Source organism: Leuciscus leuciscus (assembly GCF_965113295.1).
Source record: "Leuciscus leuciscus genome assembly, chromosome: 17".
Lineage (NCBI taxonomy): Eukaryota > Metazoa > Chordata > Actinopteri > Cypriniformes > Leuciscidae > Leuciscus > Leuciscus leuciscus.
The window spans coordinates 13,563,149-13,587,594 of NC_138741.1; the positions used below are offsets into that span (position 1 = coordinate 13,563,149).

At 37.4% G+C, this 24,446-nt stretch overlaps 1 protein-coding gene across 3 annotated transcripts in view; it reads right to left on the reverse strand.

Moving 5' to 3' along the window:
- The window catches only part of nhsl1a (NHS-like 1a), a 51,214-nt gene that overhangs the window by 24,496 nt on the left and 2,272 nt on the right, over positions 1 to 24,446 (reverse strand). The window contains exon 1 of one of the 3 annotated variants that reach the window (XM_082142713.1): positions 14,651 to 15,551. The exons of 1 other annotated variant lie outside the window; for it this stretch is intronic. In XM_082142713.1, coding sequence (XP_081998839.1) covers positions 14,651 to 14,849 — 199 coding nt within the window. In that variant the 5' untranslated portion in view covers positions 14,850 to 15,551. Of the gene's footprint in view, positions 1 to 13,655; positions 14,107 to 14,650; positions 15,552 to 24,446 lie in introns of those variants that run through there. One more of the 3 variants, XM_082142715.1, reaches the window with a different exon arrangement.

Genomic DNA, 24,446 nt, shown 5'->3' on the forward strand with positions numbered 1-24,446 from the left:
AAATAGCATACAAAGTTGTAGGCGGGCCCTTGTAACTTGAGCAAGTAAGAAACCACTTAGCTGAACACCCTAGCATCTATCAATGCTCTTGCAATCACCCGGTGCACCCTAGTAACTGCGTAGCAACCATCTGAAAACCACTGAGAACACCTTAGCAGCTGCATAGAAATATTGGGCTAATGGAGTTTATTTTACAGTTTAAGTGAAAAAACGTTGTTTCCTCAGAAAGGCCGTTACATTTAAATGTAGTTTTGCCTCTAAACTGCAAAATAGCTGATATATTTGCATGGCCAAACATTTGCTACATTGCTTCATAAACATCAAGCAGTAAGGCTAATGGACTACATTACTTGGTGGAAGAACTGATTATAATGATTATCATCATTAATACATTCAATTTATCATATTGCTCCTGCCACCATTTTATGAAAACAATAAGCAACTTGAGGCAATGTAACACAGCCTCTCTTAACTTAATGCTTTATTTATGGGTGAGTGACTATTTAATCTAAATACACAATATTATTGACTAACATTCATGATAATTACAAAGTACACATGGCAACAAAATCCAAACAATAAAAAGATTGTATGGTAAAACAGAGTAAACTAAATAACAGATATGCGAGAGAATCCGAGTCTTGACTGCAAGTCTTTCTCTGGTTATTACACACATAAAAGCCTACGTTGCTGACTCTTACATGACCTGGTTATGGTTGCTTGGGTAGCTGTGTGTGAATTTGGTGATACAATCCATCAAGGGCTTACAAGAGCACTACATCTAGTCTCGATTCTAAATCAACAAGACCCACACACAATTTGCTTGAGTGGGGCATGTGAAGAGGAACTGCTGATTTTACAAGGGCACTTGATGTGTAAATGCTTCTTTCCATGTTTCTATGGAAAGCAAAAGCAATACATGAACTGACTTGCAAGTCAAGCTTCAAAAATGTTCCTGTGCTGAATAAAGACAATGTAAAGATATGTCATCTACTGAACTAAGCAAAGATGGCTTCTGTGATCATTTGATAGCAAGAAGGTCAGCGTCACCTCACTGCAGAGCCACAGGTTCACCTCTAGCTGTAAGTGTGATCAGCACACTGGCTCAGAACGTAAAGAAACTCTTAGCTCAGCACAAAGCAAACCAGCCCCAATAAAAGCCTAACTACACACACAACATGCTCATAAAACACCATCATCTGTATTCAAGCAAGACGGACCAATCATTCTCTCACAATACAAAACATTAAGTTGCCTTATTAAGGATGCACTTTATACTGCATCTGATCGGATTTTATTTTTAACTTGATTTTTACATTGTCTGAGGAAAATGTGAGTGGAGCTTACCTGTGAAAAACTTTATAAAAAACATGATTTTTGTGTGTTCTCATGTTATGTCTAGGGTATTCTGGGTGATTTTTATGATGTTACTATATGATTTCTACACTTATCAGTGTAAAGGAAATGCATGGAGGCAAAAAGGGTGATTTTAAGTCATATTAATCTTTATATTAATATAGAATTTTGAGTAATTTCATCGCTCAAAAAGGTGATTAAAGCATGTTGAGCAAAATGTAACTACTGCTAATATAGTCAAATCGATTGTATTAATGAATCGATTTGACAGCACTAATATATATATATATATACACACACACACAAATTATTTACACACATGTGTTATAAACATATTATTGACAACATGGATATATACAAACATGAATAGAATCTACATGTGTTTAGACTGACAATGATCTTTCTTTCTATGGATCACCCAAATTGTTGTGGTGAACAATACAGTATTTCTCTCCTTTAGAGAACAGCGAAGAAGAACAGACATTCAGATTTCTAAGTGAGGAGCATTAAAATATTATAAAAGTCAGACCCAGACACTGGCCTGATAAATAATACAGCAGTTAGCCACTCTGCTCACTCTGTCTGCTCAGACATATGTGGCATATTGATCTGTAACATGACTGCCCCAGCATCGGCTACAAAGTGTGCCAATATCTGTGTCAGAAAACTGGGCCAGCTCCAGCACAATGAGAAATGTGATACCCTATAGCACATCAGCAGAGACTACTGAGCCCATTTGGGATGGTATTTTTACTTCCTGGCATAAAGAAACCATTCTCTGCTATACTCATGGTGATTCATGTTATTATTATTATTTTTTATGAATAGCTGTATTTATGACATAAATCTGTCCTTTTGTAGTGGCCATTTTTTATGAGCCAAATTGGCAAGTCAAAATCTAAATTTGTGGACACTGCATGTGCAGACATGAGAGACAACTTGGACTTATTCCCAAACATCCCAGACTTATCAACGGTTTGATCTTAGATGTTTTGCATTTGAAGTCATTTTATAGAAATGATACATTTCTGATAAATTCCTCAGTGACACACTTCTCAATTAGGCTTCAAACAAACTATTTGGCTTGACTAATCATCACTGGTTTGTCTAGACAGAGCCGCAAATCAGAGACTGCCATAAGCTACAGCCAATCACAGTGACTGATTGGCTGATTTAAATCTATTTGATTTGATTGATTGGTTTATGATGAAATAAAAATCAAGCAAAACCACACACACACACAGTTTTCCATGTTTTATGGGGACTTCCCAAAGATGTAATGGTTTTTATAATGTACAAACTGTATATTATATCCCTTTACACTATAACCCTATTCAATCATCATAGGGTCATGTGATACTGAAGACTGGAATAATGAATAAAATCTTCTGAGAAGTTTTTTTATTTTTTTATCTTACTGACCACCAACTTTTGAACGGTAGTGTAAATTAATTATTTTGTTTAATTTTTTTTAGCTTGAAAGCCTAAGTTTCTATTCACTTTCATTGTATGGAAGACAGCAATCTGCAGAAATTCTCGATTTGTGTTCCACAGTAAAAAAAATCACTAAAAAAAATCATACATGTTCGTCACAACATGAGGGCGAGGGTGACCATTTTTATTTTTGGGTGAACTGAGGTCCTAATCCTTTCTGATTACTTCAGGAAAAAATAATTAACATTCAAATTGAAAATAAATAATGACACTGAATAGTAGAAGAAGCAATGTAAAAGAATGGTGCCATCTTGTGGCACAACATAGTATCTCAGCCTTTAATGGACTAACAATGGAGAATAGAGGAGGGAAGGGAGGGGCTCTTGGGAACACGATGATGACAAAAACATAACACTAGGAAGTAAAGTTCACTGTACTGTTGTATTGACATTCATGGAGAAAGAGGTGTGCGTGATTGTGTGTGCGAGTCATGTACGTGCTTCCCTGAGCAGCTGTGTGTAGCACAAAGCCTATTTGAAAGTAATTACCTTAATTAGACCGCATTAGAAGTGTTTACCACACCGTATGGACTGTAGGCCACCTCGCTAAATAAGTGCGTGCTAGACTAGTAGTACGTGTCTGAAGAGAAGCTGAATCCAACAAAGCATTTTAAAACAAATGGATGCCTCAACACAAGTACAAACCATCATTACAATACAAGGACATTTGATTTGATAATAAATATAGTCAGTATTTACAATCATATTTTTGCTTTAATAACAGTAGTGCCTGAACTTTGTGAACTTCACAAGTTTGTGTAATACCTGATCATGGTCTCCAGCATGATTTGAGAATTATTCAAAGAGCATCAAGAACTGAATTTTGATTGGAGTGGACTGTAGGTCTCATTTGGTTTTTCAGAGACATCTGTCTCCACATCTGATGTAAGGAGCAGCTTGCCTGGTGGATTGGATGATATTTTAACACAGTCCAAAGAAATCAGCTATGTTGGCTGCCAAGAACCTGAGGCTTAGTCCACATTACACACTCTTCTCTCAATGTAAGGCCCAAACCAAAACTCTGCTCTAAACAAGCTTCTGGATTAATATTACATGCAATATGTACACATATTTAGTTCTGGATAAGTCTTTTAGTAACTGGGTTTAATCTGAGCGAGTTGGCCCACTGATAACATGTTACGGCTGCAGAAGTACAGTGTGTATTTAGTTTGTAATTACAGTAAGATGTATTTCTGTACAGGGTAAATGCAGATTGCAAATGTATCAAAGAATCCCAAATTTTAAGTAAATTGTTCATCTGTAAATTCTATCATCGTTTACTCGCTCATGTCAAAACTTCCAAATATCTTTTTAATGCAATTACAATGAATGATGGCAAGAGCTTTCAATCTTCAAAAGGACACAAAAGCATAATAAAAGTGGTATATATAACTTGTGAACTATGTTCCAAGTTAAATGAAAACTTTGTGTGAAAAACAGACATTCAATTATGTTGTTAATCACTGAAAAACTTCATGAGATGCCTGATTCAGTGTTGTTATTGTTAACTAAAACTATTCAAATTTAATTTTGTTAATACTGAATGCTGAAATAACATTTAAATATTGGAAAACTGGAATTGTTGGCATGGCAGCTAATAAATTAAGTTAAAGCTGAGGCACTAAAATTACTATAAACAACAACAACAAAACTAATAAAACGTACAAAAGCACATATCAAAATTACTAAAACTTGATGAATTTTTTAAATGTATATCAAAAATCTATAAAGAAAAGCTAATTCAAAATAAATACATTATATAAATCATACTAAAATATCACTGATTCATGAAAGAATCATTCTTTTGAGTCAGATCATTTTGACTTTTCTGGTGCTTTTGACATTGCAGTCATATGGAAAACAAGTGTCAGTATATTCTCCACCATCTTTCCGTTTGTATTCCTCTGAAATAAGAAGTCATACAGGTTTGTAATGACATGAGGGTGAGTAAATGATGACCAATTTGCAGTTTAAAGGGAAATATCCCTTTAAACTCAAGACAGCTAAAAGACAACTTAAATTGAAGAACTTCTCTTTGAACATTCCTGTATTCTCCTCAGCAGATTATCTACAAACCTTTCTTTAGTTCAGTAACACTTGCTGCTATTGTGTATCCCAGCACTAGTCTTGTCATGGCATGCCTCATACCAGACTTCAGACACCAATCTTCAAACTGGCCAACACATTAAACTATACTTTAATCACTGCGCTTCAACTATTCACCACCAAAAACCTGTCAAAACCCATCGGAGTTTCAAGGGTCTAGCTCTTAAGTTTTAACACCTGTGAAAACCATCAGCCATTCTTTGTTATGCCAACAGAAATTATAAAGTGAGAGAATTAATCATTGAGCACCAGCTTTTGCATTTAAGTTGCAAAACAAAAGCTCCTCTGATGAACAAAAGCAAACTAGATTTGAAGTGCTACCTCTCAAGTCGTTGCGCGGCGGGATGAAGGTGTAGTTGGGCTGGCCCTGCAGTGTGGCGCTCTTTCGAGCCGGTGGTCCTGCCCAGGGTTTAGGCGCCCATAGGGCGTCCTGCTGCTGGTGAATTTTGGAGGTGAGGAGTCTGCGGCGAAGGCTGCCCTCCGTCTTGGGCTGGAGGTTCAGTTTGCGAGTATATAGAGGAAGAAGTTCATCTTCGTCCTCATAGTAGGTCCTATTCCAGCATTTCCCAGCTGGTTCGGTGGAGAGACAGTCTACGTATGCAATCATCCTTTGCTTGACAAGTATCTCAACTTAAGTCCAGATTGGGACATTCAACCACAGGTTCCCACATCCATCCTTTTCAGACAACTAGGTGTCCGGAGAAACCTCTACAAATATTAAGTCTCCAAAAGTCACTAATCATGCCAGAGTTGGAAAACATCTGTAAGAGTAAATCTGAGTTCTCCATAAATAAAAGAATCAAAGGTTCGTCACAAGAATAGGAGAAAACACGTCTAGTATTTTGTTGTCCTCTCACTAACTACCTAAAGCATTAGACTGAGGGAATACTTCACTTCTCAAGTTAGCTTGCCTTGACTAATCTGTAAACCAGGATTATCCCTTCACATCAAGTGCTGCTGAAGGCAGGCTTTGCGCTACATATGGCCACCTGGGAGAAGGTGGTACAACTCAAAACATTCACTTTAAAGTCCCCATGAAGTTTTTTGGCTTTTAGTATGAATATGTTAGCCTTAATGTTATCTGTAAGCTAGTGTGCTCTAAAACTATGACAAATTTCACATTTATAAGATATAAGCATTCAAAACGTGCAGTCTTTCACTTCCGCCAATATGGATAGTTGATTTTGATGACATCACTCAGCAATTCTCATCAGATTTTCTGTCCAATCAAAAGCTCTCTAGAATCTAAAGCGTCCCGCACCCTACATTATAAAGAGATGCTGAAACTGCGGCCAAAATCATGTCTTGTTCACATATTTACGATTTTCTACATGGTGAATGGCATATAGTGCACTATATAGGGGATAGGGAATGATTCAGACAGTGTAAATATGCTTTCCATTGAGGCGAATGAAGTCTGGTTTTGTGTTAGTATTGTGTAGAGTGCACACAGTCTGCCGGTCAGGAGACATGATAGCACCATATCGCGCATCATATGCACGAGTCGGCGCATACCAGAAAACGTATCCATTTGAATTCTGCAACGAATGCTAGATTTTAAAGCGATATCGAGGAGATTAGGAGGAGAAACGGTTAGAAATGAGTAGGAAACTGCGGCTTTACTGAGCTCAACAGCTCTGACCGAGATGTGATATAAACAAAACGCTACTGGCTGTTTTTTTTTAAAAGGGGAGGAGCTGTTCGATATGTCCCGCCCTGTCTTCCTGTTTCAGTGGAAATTTCATCAACAAATTGAATAATGCTGTGTGTGCCACGGTTGAGCAGATAAGGAGGGTTGTAAACACTACATTTCCCATTGACTTCAACTGTAACTACAAAGCACATATGCTGTCTATGTTTTATGCATTTGCTTGATAATTATACTAACTGATTTGTGGTTTTGGTTCAAAGATTTTGGTTACCTTTTTGAAATAAAATATTTACATTTTGTTGAGGGAAGAGGTTAATGGGGGTTGGCATAAAAAAAAGTACTAATATAATTCTTTATTTAATAAAAAATAATATATATATATAAAAAAAAAAAACTAAAAAAAAAACGTAATCTCAAATAACAGCAATTTTGTGTTACAAGCCACCCCAACATTTGTACTTTATGTCATGTAATTTATAGGTTCACTATGTAAGTTTTGTGTTCAGAATTAATTCAATTTAAATAATGAGTAAATACATCATCAGTCCTTCTTCCAAATGTGTTTTTGTCTTACCGATTCACTATGGTAAGCCTAAGTGTTTATAATTAAGAAACTGCGTACATACGTAACTCGTCATATCCATAAATAGAGAAAATAGGTTCATTGTCACAACGAGCGAAAAAGATTGACATGGAGCACATTAAATCTCAAACCTCTGTGGAATCACCAGTTTTGAAAAACACTAAACAAAGTAAAGTCTGCTGGAAAAAATAGAACACAGCAGTCACAGAGCTCGAAATAAAATGAGAATCAACACTGGTATGGCTTTTCAGAGATGGTGAGAACTGAGGGATTTGAAATGCGTAAAAGTGCATTGGAGATGGCGTTTTTATTACTCAACAGGGGAGTAAGGTATTTAATTGACCAGATAAATTGCCATATGTATCTCTCTAACAGAGTTCATTGTAAAGCATCATCTATTGTGAAGGCTAATATTCATCTGCAGTCATGGCACAGCCGAAGCACAACCAAAACAATGTTGTTCTGCAAAAAATGCATGCAGTTTTGTTTTTTTAACAACTAGAGGGCCATAGTTTACATCGTGTTAGATAAGTTACATAGTGTACCTTTAAATTAATTAGGGGTAAGTTGTATTCCAAAACAACTTTAATTTTCAGCATATAAATGTAAGAAATCAAAGTTTCAGATTAATAAATAAATAGCTCAAAATAATTAAAATAGCTAATAAATGATCAGCACCAGTCTTTCCTATCTTCTTAAAACCACCTGGAGTCAAGTCACTTGCACCGCTGTTTGAGTAGAAAACAGGAGAATTAGAGAGGGAGTGAAATACAGTACCAACAGATAGTCAGACAGAAAGGGTATTGTACTTGGTTATCTCTAGCAAATGCAACTGTCTAAATCCAGATAATTTGTTGAGCCCCAGGATGGGTGAAAAATCTGGGGCTGGAAAATGATCCGTCACCCAAATAGATCAACAAAACACTCCTATATTGTATTTCAGCACTTTGAATGGACAAGCTGTATATAATATAATCATGCATATTATCGTGATGAGATCTGATTAAACTCCATCCGTGGTCTAGGCTAATCCAAACCCTTGAGCTCAATTCTTTGGATGACTGCCAAAGGCGAGAACTGGAGCAGATGAGAATTCCAGCAACCAGAATCTGTCATGCCAAGAGCTTAAACTTACATACAGTACAACCACCACGCTGGCCCAAAGAGAGCTTTTCACAGAAACACTATCACATCCACATAAATGTAGGCTTATCGTTTAACATGCCTGGCACCAAATGTTGGATGAATGTCCGTCCTGGGCTCTGTGTTAACCTATATGAGTAACACGCACATTTCAATGAAGTTTACGCTGTGACGTGCACTTTTCTAAGTTTGTTTGCCAGAAACATTGTTTGTCACAAGAAGTAAAGTATGTGTTTGTGTGGTCATTGCTCACTGGTCTGCAAAGCATCTGGATCCACTTAATTGAATGAACAGTTATGCAGTTAAGCATTTGTGAAGATGCAGTGCAAATTTGTTAAGCTTAGAGATACTAAAGTTTCAGAAATCTAGCACTTTTTGTAACAGAAGAAATATGAAACGGCAGGTTTATAAATTTTTGTGTACATAATGAATAAGAGCGAGAACGAGGCAGCTAAACTAATTTAGCAACACAGTAAAAAGTGATCAGTTGACTTAAAGGTACAGTATGTACATTTTTGCGGCATCTAGTGGTGAGGTTGCGAATTGCAACCAACAGAAGTTACGGTGGCCGACAGGAAAATATGTTGTCGTCTGAGACAGCAGAGAGTAGCCAGTTAAGCAATAAGGTTTCTTTACAAAGATAAATTAAGAAATTAAGTTTACTTAATTATTCAGTAAAACATTACATCATTGCGAAAATTATTGTTACTTGTTCATCATTGTGTCAGTGTTTTATTCGCTGACTTTAGCTAGCTTCTTTGCACGAAGAACAATATAGTGCCGAAACATGCTCTGTAGTAGTTTGTCCATTTAGGGCTACCGTAGAAACATGTTTTGGACCTTTTCCAAAAGTTCGTGTTTTCAGGTCCCTAAAACGCCATTGTCATGTAAATGAATGGCCAAAACGCATTAAAAGTTTTCCATTCCTGATTGAAAACGATGTGTAAACGTCCCCTGAGATTAGTTCCTCCAAGGAATCATACAAACCAGTGGCTCTGAATAGAGATTTGTGCGCCCCCACAAGCTGCAAGTCGGCACTGCCCGAACCCCTGCTTGTTTGGGTGCAAAAACCACAAGGTTGGAGGGTTTCAACAATGGTTGCTATGGAGCCCATGTTATTCGGCCAAAGGCACCTGCTGGAACAGTCAGTATGCACAACTCAGTGTGCACGGCTCCATTGTTGTGTCCATTTGGATAATTTCTGTCCTTTGTCATGACTCAGTGGACGTGACTTTAATCAGACAGAGCTGTTGTGTGGGAAGTTGGTCATCATTTAATATCCTGTATACTACAAGTGAATAAAAGCATATGCACAGCACCTGCGTATACAGGACCACACTGTGAGATGATCATGCTAAAGTTCTGACACGACCACAGAAATTGCCACAATTGGTCATCTTTTGTCTGGGACAGCCCTGGGACATCTCAAAATGAATATCTTTTTCTTTTTTCTTTTTTTTTTTAATTCATGTAGCATTTAAAATTATTGGTTTTTAGTTTTTCATGTTTTATTTATTTATTTATTTATTTAGAAGAAAAAAACTGTAAAAATTCAATATCGACCATGACATGAAAAGATTATTGACTTATCTCATTGGCCAGAATTTAAAGATTGGTACATCCCTAATCTCAAATCGGTTTTATGTCAGCTTATATGCTTATGTCATTAAAACCAAAAGGAGAACGCACACATATGCACATATTTCAGATACCATTTGTTTATATATAGCCAGCTATACATCCATGTGCAAAAATTCCCTCTATAGTTATTGGATTACCAACTTAGAGCTGTTAATGGCATTCTCTCAATTCCAGTATTCAGACCACCAGTGTTCCCAGCTAGACTGCAACATGCATATGTGAAATATTTGATGTGAACATTCAATGTAGTAACTACTACACAGTAGTGCACAGCATTCTTCCAACGAATAAATAACTTGATTTCAAAAGACATCTGTGGAGGTCAGATGCTGTGTATCACACACTCCTACAAAGAAGCATCCTAGAGGAGGAACCCATTTACAGCTTTAAGGGGTGCTTTTGGACTACATTTCCAAATACTCCCATCTGTCAATCTCTTAATGTTTTGAATGTCCCTCATTCTTTCCACAGAATCTTAAAGAATGCCAAAACATCCTAGACTTTGATTCAACATTAAAATCATTAACTCCCTTGAACGGTTCCATCTTAGAATCGTCCGGTATGGTGTTTATGAAATGAAGAATGGCTTTTCTTTGCTTATCTCCACCCTCAAAATATGTGCAGGCCAAACACGATGTTACAGGGATCAGACTCAGAATTCCACTAATGTGAAAGGGAGGGTCGGATCCACACACGCCTAGTGACTGAGACCCTCATGAGGGGCTGACATATGTGGAATGGCCATCATTCTTCAGGCTCAAAGCCAACCCTGGCTAATGTTCACGATTCATAACTGTCACAGGAACTGTGAAAGCCTTGTGTGAAACGGGAAAAAGTATATAATGAGACATTCATGCTCGCATGAGACTCGAATCCAGGTGTTTTAACAATTAAGCCTGGATAATGACTTTGAGATTTGGAAAAATCATCATCCTGACAGCTGAGATTCTCATAAGACTTCTGCAGCTTCAATCCAAAGCAAGCAAGAACAACGTAAAATCCTCCTACTTGAACAGATAGGATGGGATGATTGGTCCTTTGGGTAGGATCGCAAAATGAGCGAGACAATAATTGGATTACATCCAATCAGCTGCTTTGGCTCTTCTGGAAAAGAGTAAAATGGAGAGAGAGGGAGGCGGGTACATTTATCTAGGTCAAGGAAGCTTAATTTATTAAAAAAAAATCTTACACAGAAGAGCGCTTTCAGGCTCTTAAAGTAAATTACACTCCACAAAATACCCATCCCTGCCTCCCACGAGTCGTCTCCACTTCTCATTTAAGTTACAGAAGGACGTTGATTTTATTCAAGACCTGAGGAGCAGCTGACTAACAGAATGCTCTTTTAGCTGTTCATTAGGGAGCTGCGAAACCATTTCTCCAACATGTGACACTTTTAGAGAAGCCTGTGGGTTGTGGGTCACCGCATGCATTTGCACCCGGCGATTACACCTCTGACAACAGTAGTCAGTCCATAAAGCAGCTTTACTTTACGAGAGCAGACGTACTTGGATGCAAGTGTGCAGTGTGTTGGTATACAATTAGCTTAAAAAGGAAAATCCACAAGGGTTTTTATGGAAAGAGAAGGAGCGCTGCTGGTGTGATATGAATGCACTTGTTTTGGAGCTTGACTTTAAAGCAGAAGCCTGTCTCAACCTGCAAAAAAAGCCCTCAGCTACAGGATGAATGCATCCAAATTCATGCTGCTGCTGCAAATGACAGATTTTTGTAAACAACACTGAACAATGAAGTATGCTTTAGGCCAGTTTAGTAGATATTATCAATTACATATCTATTTCAATCCATCAGTTGAAGAAAATACTGAAAGAAAACACATAATTGAACCAAATAAGCCAACATAAATGATTGAAAGTAAGGTAATGAATTTTAGGGAGACTGAGGCTATATTGTCACACCTTTTTACTCAAGTCCACAATTTTAAAAAATAAAGTTAATTAACACACATTGAGTTTTGTGACAACATGCCCCAATAGCAGTATAGGGGTTGTGCCAAACCTTCCATTATTATTTAGACTTTTCAGCTAAATTTAAACCATAAGACAATTATGAAAAACTAAATTCAGTGGAACAGCAAAAAGATTACAAGCAATAAAATATCTAATGTTTCCATAAAATAAAATAAAAATATGTTAAATGTGAGAGCATGAAAAAATGCCTTCACTTAAAACATAGTTTTGGGATAGAATTTAATTTAAGTGGGTTAAAAAAATTAATAAAAAAAATACTGTAGTTTGAAACCAAGATACCAAATCACTGTTTAAAAAAAAAATATATATATATATATCTGAATGTTTGACTTAAAACCTTACAGACAGTGAGATACAACACTTGAGACAACAAGCCTTCTCAGCATAGCTTGAGAATTGTAAAATGAATGTCCAATTTTAGGCTATTTTCATTTGATCCTGCTATCAAAATACTACCAAAGGTCAGAAAAAGTATTGAAAAAAGGTCACTTTGAAAAGCACTGGCACTAATCAGCCAAGACATAAAGCCAAAATACCAATGCGACCATTCAAAACATGACCTTCAGGTCACTGGCGAATGAAAGAGGAGACCACTGGCAAAGAAAATCTGGTCACCATGCTGGGCAGATTATTTATGCTTGATATGAAGAATACACTGGATAACAAAAAGTCACAAAACAACAGACAAGTAAAAAGAAAAGGGAAAAAGAAAGAGGGTGAAGCCACCTGATCATGCATCCAAAACAAACACACACATCACAAAACAAAAAGCTACTAAATTCAAGAGTGATAATTCAACAAAAAAACTTAAATAAATAGTTCACCCAAAGTAAATAGTCTGTCCTCATTTACTCATGTTGTCCCAAACCTCTATAACTTTCTTTCTTCAGATTAATACAAAAGATGAATTTTTGAAGAATGTCATTGCCACTATTTTCCACATAATAAATGTAGAGGAGAACTGGGGCTATCAAGCTCCAAACTGATAAAAAGCATAATAAAATAACTTTTATGATACTTTTAAAGCTTGAAAATGTACTCATTCATTATAACTACACGTAAAAGAGAGACCAGCACATTTCTTAAACATTTCCGTGTTCCGCTGATCAAAGTCATATGGGTTTGTTTGGAACAACGAGGGTGAGCAAATGATGACTTCATTTCCATTTATAACTGAGAAATTCCTTTCAACCAAACACCAAGCATTGTATACATTATGTAAAGATCAAATGAGGATCACAAAATACCAGCACAGAGCCAAAACCACAAAGAATGACAAAGCTGCAACACTTGCAGCTCAAACTTGCATTTCTAAAGAAAAATGTGCCATACAATCACTGCTCAGTAGAGCTCATATGAAAGACAGATCAGATAAAAGTTTCCTCCTTCCTTATAAACAACTTCTCTCATCACCTCAAAACTCTGGTATGGTCACTATAACTTTTCTGACAGATTCCCACTCTTTCCCCCGGCAGCCTGCGAGCCGGACTTCCTAGCAAGAAAACAAAGGAACCGGAGGAGAGAGGAGCGCTTTGAAACTGTGCAGGACGTTTAACTAACAGCTGAGCTCAATCCCCCCCCCCCCCCCCCCTTTTGTCTTCCATCAGGGAACTGTTACACTCTGAAACTGCAATAACTTGTGCCTCCTAGCAGTTCTTTGTCTTTCTTTCCTCCAGTTTTGAAGGTCTGCCACTTACCTCTCAGACAGAACATGGTCTCCTGCCTCTCCCACTGTATGTTGGTATTTTCTGGGAAGTGTGTCAAGAGTTTTGGAGCGCACTGTCCTCACACAGCCCCCCGTCCCTCCAGAGCACAAACACTCACACAGGTTCATAGACACTATCTGTAACCCCCTCCCTCGGTTTCACCCACGTATACAGACACACACGGTGGCAACCAGCCAGCTCATGCGCCCTGGGAAAGTGTTATCCAATCCCAACATACTCCTGCCGTTCCACAGGACTGACACTATTCCAGGACAAAGGACAGAGAGGTGGAGAGATTGCGGGAGAGAGAGACTGACTCAGTCAGGGAGACCCCCTCCTTTTCTCTCTCTCTCTCTCTCTCTCTCTCTCTCTCCATCCTCAGCTGCAGCACTGCAGAGCATTGATTGTTTTTAACTTAGCTGTCAGCAGTTCTGCCGTCGCTGGCTTTTGACACACACAAAGTTAAATATAGCTAAATCCCCTCGACTCAATTGTTTGCTACAGAAATAAAAGGTCATTGTCCTATGCTGTCATCTGCCGCTAATACTTAGACTAATTGCTAAAACACACAAAACATGCTTTGTGTGATGCATTTTGACAGCATTTAGTGATTTTGATTATAGCATCTCTATAACCTGAAAGCAGATTCATATCTACAGATGAAGCCACATTTATCAAATCGAAACTGAATTCAAGCACAATAACTTAGAAGGCTATTGCAGTAAAGTTGACCGTAATCCCAATGCTATTTCAGTTTTACTTTAACTAAAAGGCTGGTGTTGACTGTGGACTGAGATTAAATCAGATGGCTTGACTAATTCAATCAAACTGTTAATCTTGGACTCCTCACAAGGAAATCCCTCACTATCACAAGGTAAATACAATCACGTTGCTGGGAACGTTTAGTTCTCTTGTATTTTAAAGGCTAAATTACGGAACTATCACAAACAGACAAACACAATGAAAGATGAGCGTCCTCTACTTACCTCTGCGATGAAGAGGTGCGTAAACCCACTCATCATATTCATCATCAGCATCCAGCTGCTCTCTGCGGCAGGGGAAGAAGTGTCCACGCTGCTCGGACAGAGAAGAAAGACCCAGGGCACCAAGGGTTCGAGGTTCAGGGTGACTTTTGCCCTCTGCCCACTCCCCCCTGTACCTCAGAAAGCTCCTCTCTCCCCACATCTCCCAGAATCGGCGCCAACAAAAAGCCTGACTTGAGCCGAAGTGTCAGGCACGTCTCCAAATGCCCCACATTTCCTTACGAAACGCAAACAGCAGCTTAGATCACTCTAACATGGAGGGATTTATAATAAACATGCTTGCAAAAACCAAGGGCGGGTCCTTCTGGAATATCCATGCTTCAAAATATGATGTTGAAATTGTCTTCATTCGCTCCACTACAAGCAGTGCTGGTTTTCAACATGCCTTTAAGCTCCAAAAATACATTCGTCTTTCTTTGTCTAAATGAGTTTGACTCCAAACAAGTAAAGTGCAGTCTCAGGAAGTCCGAAGAGAAACTTTGGACAGAAAGTGAAGAACTTCCTCTGCTCCCCAGCTGTGACACGTCGGTGCGTTGGCGTGAGCAAGTGTGTGTGTGTGTGTGTGTGTGTGCATACTCATGTGCTCCTCCAGCACGGCTGCTTCAGCTCCAGCAGGATTTTTGCATGCTCTTTCTTCAGGTGGAGCAAAATAAACTCCATCTGTTATGCTGCTCAATGAACAAGGCGATTTGAAGTTATATTAAACTGAACAGCTCCTGGCTAAACCACACTATTCTCACACTCCTTCTGTCTAATCTTCAAAAGGCAACACTTTTGGCGTGGTCCACACACACCCTATAAATAGATAAAGCAGATTAATTGATTTAGAGTGTCTTACAGGTGACAGGGGAAAAGCTCTTAGACCTGACACATAGTGTGTCTGTTATTATAATGAATTATGCATGATTATTTATCATAATTATAAGCATAATTATGATGCGTACAGAGTGACAGTACTCTGAAAAAATAAAGCAATGTTACTTGTTTAGTGACCGATTAGCTGCACTGATGGTACTATGCATCACTCTCCCCCCCCCCCCCCCCCCCCCCCCCAAAAAAAAGACATCAATCTCTCTTGAGGCATAAAGACATTTTTAGGAGGCCCAAAACTACAGAGAAAATAAATATTTATGTGATCCATAAATCAGCTAATGCCATAATAAAACATGCATTTCAGAGATCCAAGTGGTGACTAAAATGGTCGCTAATGTGACAACAACAACAACAAAAAATGCAGCAATAATTTAAGATCTTGACCAAAGACTCCATGACCAAACCATGAGTCATTTTGTTGTTATTTCCAATTTTGTTCTAAAAAAATTCGGTGAAAAAATCTTTGCCTTTGAAAACATGAAAACAGAGTGACATTTATATTGCACAAATAATATATTTTTTTTTAACATATTTGAATCAACAAGTTAAATTAGTGAAATTCATCTAAATGAATCATTTTTCTTTGCTGGTGGAAAGTTTCTTTGGTCATATGTTCCTATTGACCCATATCTGGGCCACCAAAGAGATGGACGTTTGATATGGTGAGCCAGTTGGCATAATCAGCTCGCCCATAGTCAAATGTTTCCCAAAAGCCTTGACATCAAGAGCAATCCAAATGTTCCAGACTGCTTTACATGGCATTAATCTGGAATACATGCTGACCCTAAAACACCCGTGATGGCGCCAAAACAGTTCCAAAGTCTTAAATACCACGATTTTGTACTGCACAATTCAGCAGTAATGCATATAAATTGATGATGGCTTTAAAATTCCTTAGATTCATTCACATGAATACATTAATTGTATTTACATCTATTCAGTGACACTGGTTATGTCCTCTTGGCATGCTGAGATGGATAATTAATGTCTAGTTTCTGTTTGCTGCTGAAGGAATTTACGATAATGTCAGAATAAAAACCTGAAACAATAATATAGCTAATTAATTTAGGCACTATTATAATATTTTCTGTTTATGACAGAACATAAAAGTACACCATGTCTAGCTGCTAATCATCTACCTTACATCAGGACTATGCAGACTAGCAGACATCATATTTCAGCCACAAGAGGGTGCCATGGACCCAAATATACTATTGAATTTAATATTTGCCTAAAAAAATACTTCATTTTAGCCAATAAATCTGTTAATGTCACTCAAGCACTATCTCAAGACATCATTACGTCCCTAACAGGCAGCCATTCCTCATATTCAGGGATGATATTCAAGCCTTTTAAAAACATAAGATAAGGCATGATAAAATAAAGAGAGGGAAACATAAACTATCAAGCCAGAGCTGTAACAGATACCTGATACAGAAGCTTATCCGACACGCTTAGCTACCTTCCTGTTTACACAAGATTTTCACTCTTGCTCAGTGTTTTTGTACCATTTTGCCCCATATTTCCTTAAGGGACAGACAGGGAACCCTGCTACAAAACACATAAACGTCCTTGACTTTATATCACTCTTTTAAGTATGCAATTTAAGATATACTGTAAGTATTTTTCAATAACAACATTCATTTTTAAATAAGAATAAAATTCATTTTGTTTTTAGGTTATAGTTTTGGCAAGGTTTCCATATAAACATATAAAAGCAAATCAAGTTAGTTTGGATTTCTATTTCAGTGCATAAAGAAGCATTGAATAAAATGTAATAAAGCTTATGGTTTTCTGTAACTATTGGAATCTTTACAATGAGTGTGTGCTCAGACTGCAAAGTTTAAATGAAATGGAAATGCAATCTCTTCCAGACAGACCACAACTGCGGTTTTACTCATGAGCTGGTCGACTCCACCCAAATAAACCAGTGAATTCAAATCTCTCCTTCCACACATACACATTCCAAAAAATTAATGTTGGCGGTATTTTGACAGGCACTTTCCTCACTAAAGCAGGACTAAACAACCCCAGGATCAGATGTTTTCAATTAGGATTATATTGGAAAAAGGGAGCAGCAACAGCGGTGTAGGCGCATATTTCAACCATAAAGTCCAGTCATATGGCCTTGGCAAACTAATAAGCCATTAAAACCACATTAAGGGGACTTGTTGAACCATAACTAATGACCTCAACTGACAAATTTACCCCAGAGCCCCTACTTTTACCTGTCATCCACCTTTGTTTTGTTTCTCTGAGTTGATTCTATTTGTTTTTGTAAAAACAAAAGAGAAAAAAGCTGAAAACGGACCACAACAGTTTCTATCAATTATTTGACTTCATTCATCAATACCATGGAATATGCATATGTATTGCCTTACGTTAGGCTATGAGAAACACATTCACTCGTCTTACCATAGTAATTATATTACATTCATAAGCGTAATTTTGCGTGTGTAGCCTATATATACGAGTGCGGATTAGAACCTGATTAGAACCCAGAACCTCTGACACGCAATTGGCAAAAGTTGTGCCACTGGATCATCACAGATATACATACGATAGTTATACAACCAACGAAACCCAAAATGAAACCCAATGTACGATTTAAATCGACATCGTAATGTTATTGTTATTAAACGTCACACGTATCTGTCAAAGCACGACAGGCCAAGACGCGGTAAACGCTTGCTTTTTTTTTTTTTAAGCGCTTATAAACATACAGCATTCTCATGTTTCGGACAACTTGGATCATGTACCTTTCCCGCAGCAGCTCACTCTTTGTCCTCCGCTATTTTCCATATGCGTTTTGTCCATATAAATGTGTTATTCAGTATTAACTACTGTAACGCGATGTGACTGGGTGGTAGTTTCCCAGTCACAGCGCGCAGACGCGACTAATCGATAATTAAATTCGTTGTCGATTATTTTCATTTTCGATAAAATCGATTTGATCGATTAGTTGCTGCTGAAAAAAAACAATGGAAAAAAATCACAATTGAATGAAAAAGGGTAAAAATATATAAATTCACTGAAAACAATAGGCCTACAACCTTTCACATTTTTCCTTCTCAAGTAGGCCTAGCCTACATTTTCCCTCTAAACTCTCTCAAACAATCAGATGCGACCCCCATACACATCAATCACCTTCATAATGTCTTAAAGTTTTTTTTTGTAAATAATTTTTTTTTTTATCAAGATAAAAAAAACTTCAAGACATTCTGAAGGTGATTTGAGGTGTTTCTGCCCTTATTGAAAGCCTTTAAATAATGAATTAGATGGTCTGAGTTGATTTGTATATGCATCTATAGATATAGCTAGCAAAACAGCTTGAACCTTCAATAAATGATAAACAAAGACCATCTCAATGAAACAAGTTTATTCATGCACTTAACATCATCTTGAAGAGTTATTTTCACTTTGCCTTGTAGACAAGTGGCTTTTCAATTAGGCCAACCAAAGTCTACAATAGGCTGAATGTAGGCTACTTAATTTCAAGTTCAATAGGAAACTTGTTTACAGATTTTCTTCCTCTACTGGCAGCAGCCATTCCAGTGGTTATAAGGTTCTTTTCACTCTATAGTCTCAGCCAGAGATACGTCACAGAGAGGAAATATTCACAAAACCAGAGGAAATCCTGAAGTCTGTCACTGCTGTATCTCACTCATCCTCTCTTTTATATCTAAATGATCATATCTGTGTTATTCCAGTATCACAGCTGTCACCACAAACTTTACATATGGTCACCATTTGCATCATCAAGCTTGACCACAGCATAGTATATCATAGTGAAATTTGACAGTACTATTTTAAAGAAATTGTTGTGAGATATGAAATCGTAATTAACATGAGGTGGACAGTACAGGTATACAGGTGGGGCATACAAAATGGAGATGCTCAACCAAGTCAAAAGCCAAAACATATGAGGCATATCATGAAATAAATTTCCCAACAAACTTTGAGGAGGATCCCTTCAAAAATCTGGTTGATATACAGTATACTGGCCTTCAGATTTTTACAGCTCCTTGTGAGGAATGAAGCTTATCTGTATATAAACAAGGAAAAAGAATGTTCATAAAAAAAACATCTCTGTTATATTTGCTACTGTGTGAGGCACATAGATAAGACCACCTTGTAACAAAGTTTGAGAGTCTATGCCTGTGTGTGTTTATGCTATGGGAGTATTGTCGGAAAACAATAACTCAAGCTCAGTTAAACTGCACAGAGGCAGGGGGAGATGGTTTCAGACTTCCAGGTGTGAATCTGCTGGACGACTGAGGGATTTAGGAATGTGATGGATTTTTCCGCTTAGGAGGAAAATCATATTTCTTTTTCAGCCCGAATAAGCATCCCACACTGACCTACTTCTCCACATCCCCATGAGATATTTTAATTAGTCTGAAGTGAAGGGCAAACTGAAGGGGAATCTACACAAAAGACACCCACGTGCTGAAGAAGAACAATTCACAGATACAATTACTTGAAAAACAATAACTAGAATTCACTCTAGGCTGAATCCTACAGTTTAGGAATTCCCAAAACATAATGAGCAATTTAGACATTAAACAATGAAAAAAGTTATACTGGGAAAAGAAACTAGCCTAAGATTGCTGGTCTCCCAGGTTTTTTTTTTTTTTTCATAACCAGCTTGACAACCAACTTTTACATCTTACAATGTTATCTTGAGCTAGTCATGCAAAACGGCCTCGGCAGAAAGTTGGACTGAGGCCATGAGAAGGCAAATGATCTGGAACAGGGGAGACTGAGAGGCTTCTGCATTGAAAATGGGGACTAAAGGCCAAAACAACTAGAATTAAAGTAAATGAAAGCATCAGGCCCTGACCTCTGTGATTCACGTTGGCATGAACCCGTAAGAGTACTTTACTCCAACTCTGCCATGACTAAATAAACTCAATAACAAAAGCTCTTCAATCACAGAGACTGCTCTCAATGCCAAGCTGGATGTAAGTTCAGGACCGCTTCGTCCAAGCACAAGACACTTATTGTTGAGGCAGAGGCAGGCCAGTCAGTTTAATGACTCTGAATGCACAAGTTTCAGCTTAAAAAGGAAAGTCTGCTGGATCATTAGATTCTGACATGGTAGACTCAAATACACCTTTACATCAGAGGCATGGAAGTGCAATCAAACTTGAACCACATTATTGCACTACTACTCTGCCATCTCTTACATTATTACTCCTCATTCCCATAGTTCTTTGGCCTATACGTAAGAAGTACCTGCATGCCATTCTCCTTCCATTACTGTAATTATATTAGACCTCCTACTTTCGTTCCATCAAATTAGATTCTTTGAGAAAATTGACGAGTTAAAATCTCACCAGACATGATCTACTCACTAGAGCCTTTCACAGCAAGCATGCTTTTAGTCCAGCTCATAAATATAGCCTACTGTTACTAAAAATCAAACTTCTTTCAGCAAGAAAGAAAATGTGAAACAGTGGCATAGAAACCATACCCTTTCACATGTAAATCTTATAAAGAAAAGTCTAAAAAACACAACAGTTCACAAATTAGAGATAGCCTATTACAAATGAATGAAAATGTTTATATAATAATAACTAAGGGTTTATCTGAACAAGCCAATCAGTCATCCCATGATCAGACGTAAAACTGATGCTGTTATTTGTATAAATAGCCTATATAGAGTACTACATGAAATATATCTAGAACGAAATTAAACATGATCAATCATATCCTAAATGAACTGTATTGAACCGTATTCAAATATTTTAACGTGGTGTAAATGTTGACTTATATCTTTCTAAGATGCGATTATATATAGTTTATACTCTTTATTATATACAGAAACATATTTTGACAGTTTGTGAACCCTGTTTTGTTTTCAGACAGTTTAATATAATTTAAAAAAAAAAGTCCAATACAAAAGTTACTGCCACTCATCAATGGCAGATGTCACAGTTGCTAGGTGACAAGAACAATCCACAGTAGGCAAGATCGTCCTATTTAACAATGCTCGTTCCAACCTTTCTGGCCTTTGAAGGATGCAGCCTCTTAAGTCAGAGTCCTTCGAAGGATGCAGCCTCTAAATTGGGACACAGCTCATAGTTTCTTATATAGCATGTTTTTATTTGTTGTCATAGCAATTCATTGTTTAATTGATTTGATTAACCTGCTCATTGTTTAGCTATTTGGTTTCTGTGTATTTATAGCCATTAGTTTTAGTCATTCTTTGTCCATTCTCATCTATGCTGAGTTGGCTATTATTCTCCAGCAGTTTTACTCGTGTTTATTTTTTGTTTAGCAAAGTATTGTTAATAAATGTGACTGCTGTGTTTAGATCCTGCTTCTACTCTTTCTTTGCTGCAACCAACCATGACACATAGAAGCTTGATATTGGACTCAATGTTAAGTTTACTAACACAATTCCATCATAATTAAAAAATTAAGCCCAGAATTGAAGCTACAATATGTTTTTGTTTTGCCGCTAGGGGTCGCTAACCTCTTACAATAACAAAGGCGTAGGTTGATGACGCAGTGATAAGTGGAATCATGGAACTTGCCGTCATGCTGATGGATCTAATAATATTTATGGATGAGTGAAAACATTCATATTTTTTAACATGACTTGTGGTATGAAGCAGGGCGCGATTGCTAATGAGAGACAAATACCACACGCGAGTCCCGCGGATATAAAGAAATGAGGACATTTCATTCTACCGAACTACCCGCAAGTGCTGAACTACTACTCACACAGGTCAGTTTATTTGACAGATTAATATTGTGAGGTAACGCAGCGCTGTTAGACTTGGTCTAACGTTACACCATCAACAGTGTGTTGAAAGTTATAATGTTATTCTATATGTTAGTTTGTTGGCTATATGAGACTAGCAGTAAGCTAAATCAACATTAGAATAACATACTAATCATATTCTAACATTTCATCATGTTGAGCTATATAACATTGATTTGTTTTTGTACATTTGCTCACCTGTCTAATAAAGTACATGCAAGAGTGACGTCTCTGTCAAGTCAAAGTTTGCCGTGAAGCTCTCGGCATCTCGAAAACGCCACACTGATATTGATCCTCGTTTTAGTTCTCCTTTTGTCCCAAAGTCTGCTTGCCATGATTCATAATGTTTGAACGAAACAACAACAGCGTGCAACTAAACATTACGCAGTTGTCCACATCTGTCGCCATGGTTACTATGGCAGTACAAGCAGAAACCAGGGATAACGTCGATATTACGTCATTGACAGGCGACAAGGGACGGGCACTATTTAAAATTGTGAATTTGTCTGAATTTACAAATTCTTGTAAACATTTAGGATAATGTAAGTACATAATTGAAAAAAATATATAACACTGTGCAAGTGGTTTTTGGATATTTTGATACAAAATTTGTACATATTGTACCTTTAAATTAAAATGGAAAAGTAGTAAATGGTGTGCATACGAAGCCCTCTGCTTCCATTTACACACAGAACCATTTCCCAACAAAAACTTGCAGAAAGGAAAGGAAACATTAAGTCCAGAGGGTCCATAAAAATCTGTCATGAAATAAAAATAAGCCCACAAGTTCCACCAAGATGGACTTTACAGCAGTTCCAGTGAGTCATCTATTGTCTGGATGGGAGAGATATGTGATACAACTGTCTCTAAACAACATGATGTCACAACAGTCAAGAGTGCAAAACTTTCCCATATGAGAGAAACGGAAGAGTGATCACAAGTTGTATTTTAGTCACTGAACAAAAAACAAAAACACACATTCAACAAGATACATTGTGAAAGTACATGTAAACTTTGAAATGAACTCTGCATTTTTCAAGTAGATATCTACAATGCACCAAAAATATTAGTCACAAGGTGTGCATCTTCCATCGTTGTTAGCCTATCATGGAAAGTATTGCTATTTTAACTCGATTGCATTCATTAAAGACTTGAACTTCTAACTAGTAAGTTAATTGGAAGTTTATAGATGAAAATAAATTAAAGGTATTCAAAGAAAATGTTCCTGATCCAATTCATTTGTTCGACAACTATCCAGTATTTTGGGTAAGCCATTTTGAAATATTAAGCATTCAACCTTTTGCAGGCCAGATTTCATATATCAGATTGCAACAGTCCGTATCTCCTTCAATGTGGACTTCAGAGGATTCTCAACAGATACCAGATTTTCATGGATTTGAATAGAATCATTAACCAAGGTTCCAGCTTTCAACTCTTAGGAACTCAAAGCTCTCTGCTTGTTTTCAATTATTCCCCATTTGAGCAGAAAATAAAAAAACACAACAGGTCAATGTCTATTCTTTTTGTAGAAAGACAGTAGGAGGGAAAAGGAAAAGCAGTTTGGAAAGAATATAAGCACGCATACAGCAGGAAAAAAAGATATTTCCCCAATTATAATGAGGGAAATATCATAAATAGACAAAGAAAGAGGGTGTGCATTCATCTGGCTGTGATAAAAACACAGTATCAGTGAGAGACTTCATAAGGGCTGGACCAACATCTGGTTTCGACATGCTTTCCCCCTGCAGACGAACTCTGAGGAATGGGTTAGAGCAGCTTTCTGAGGGAAGGAGGGAGGAGGGTAGGAATATAACAGCTGGATTGCATATTGTGACACAATATGTGTATGGTTTATACATTTCAGACCCAGCAGTAAATATACTATGGTTTGTAGTTGCTATTGTCAGAACAGACAAAATATGAGGGGCTGACGTATTGAATCCCAGAAAACGTTTTTGCTAAATGTTTCATTCTGTGTTGCATTATAACCTAATGCATGTATTTATTCTTTAATCAAAATTAAATAAATTGTTCTGCTTTGGTTGATATCACCACCATAGACATTGAGGGAGAATGTCCCATTCAGAATAATGG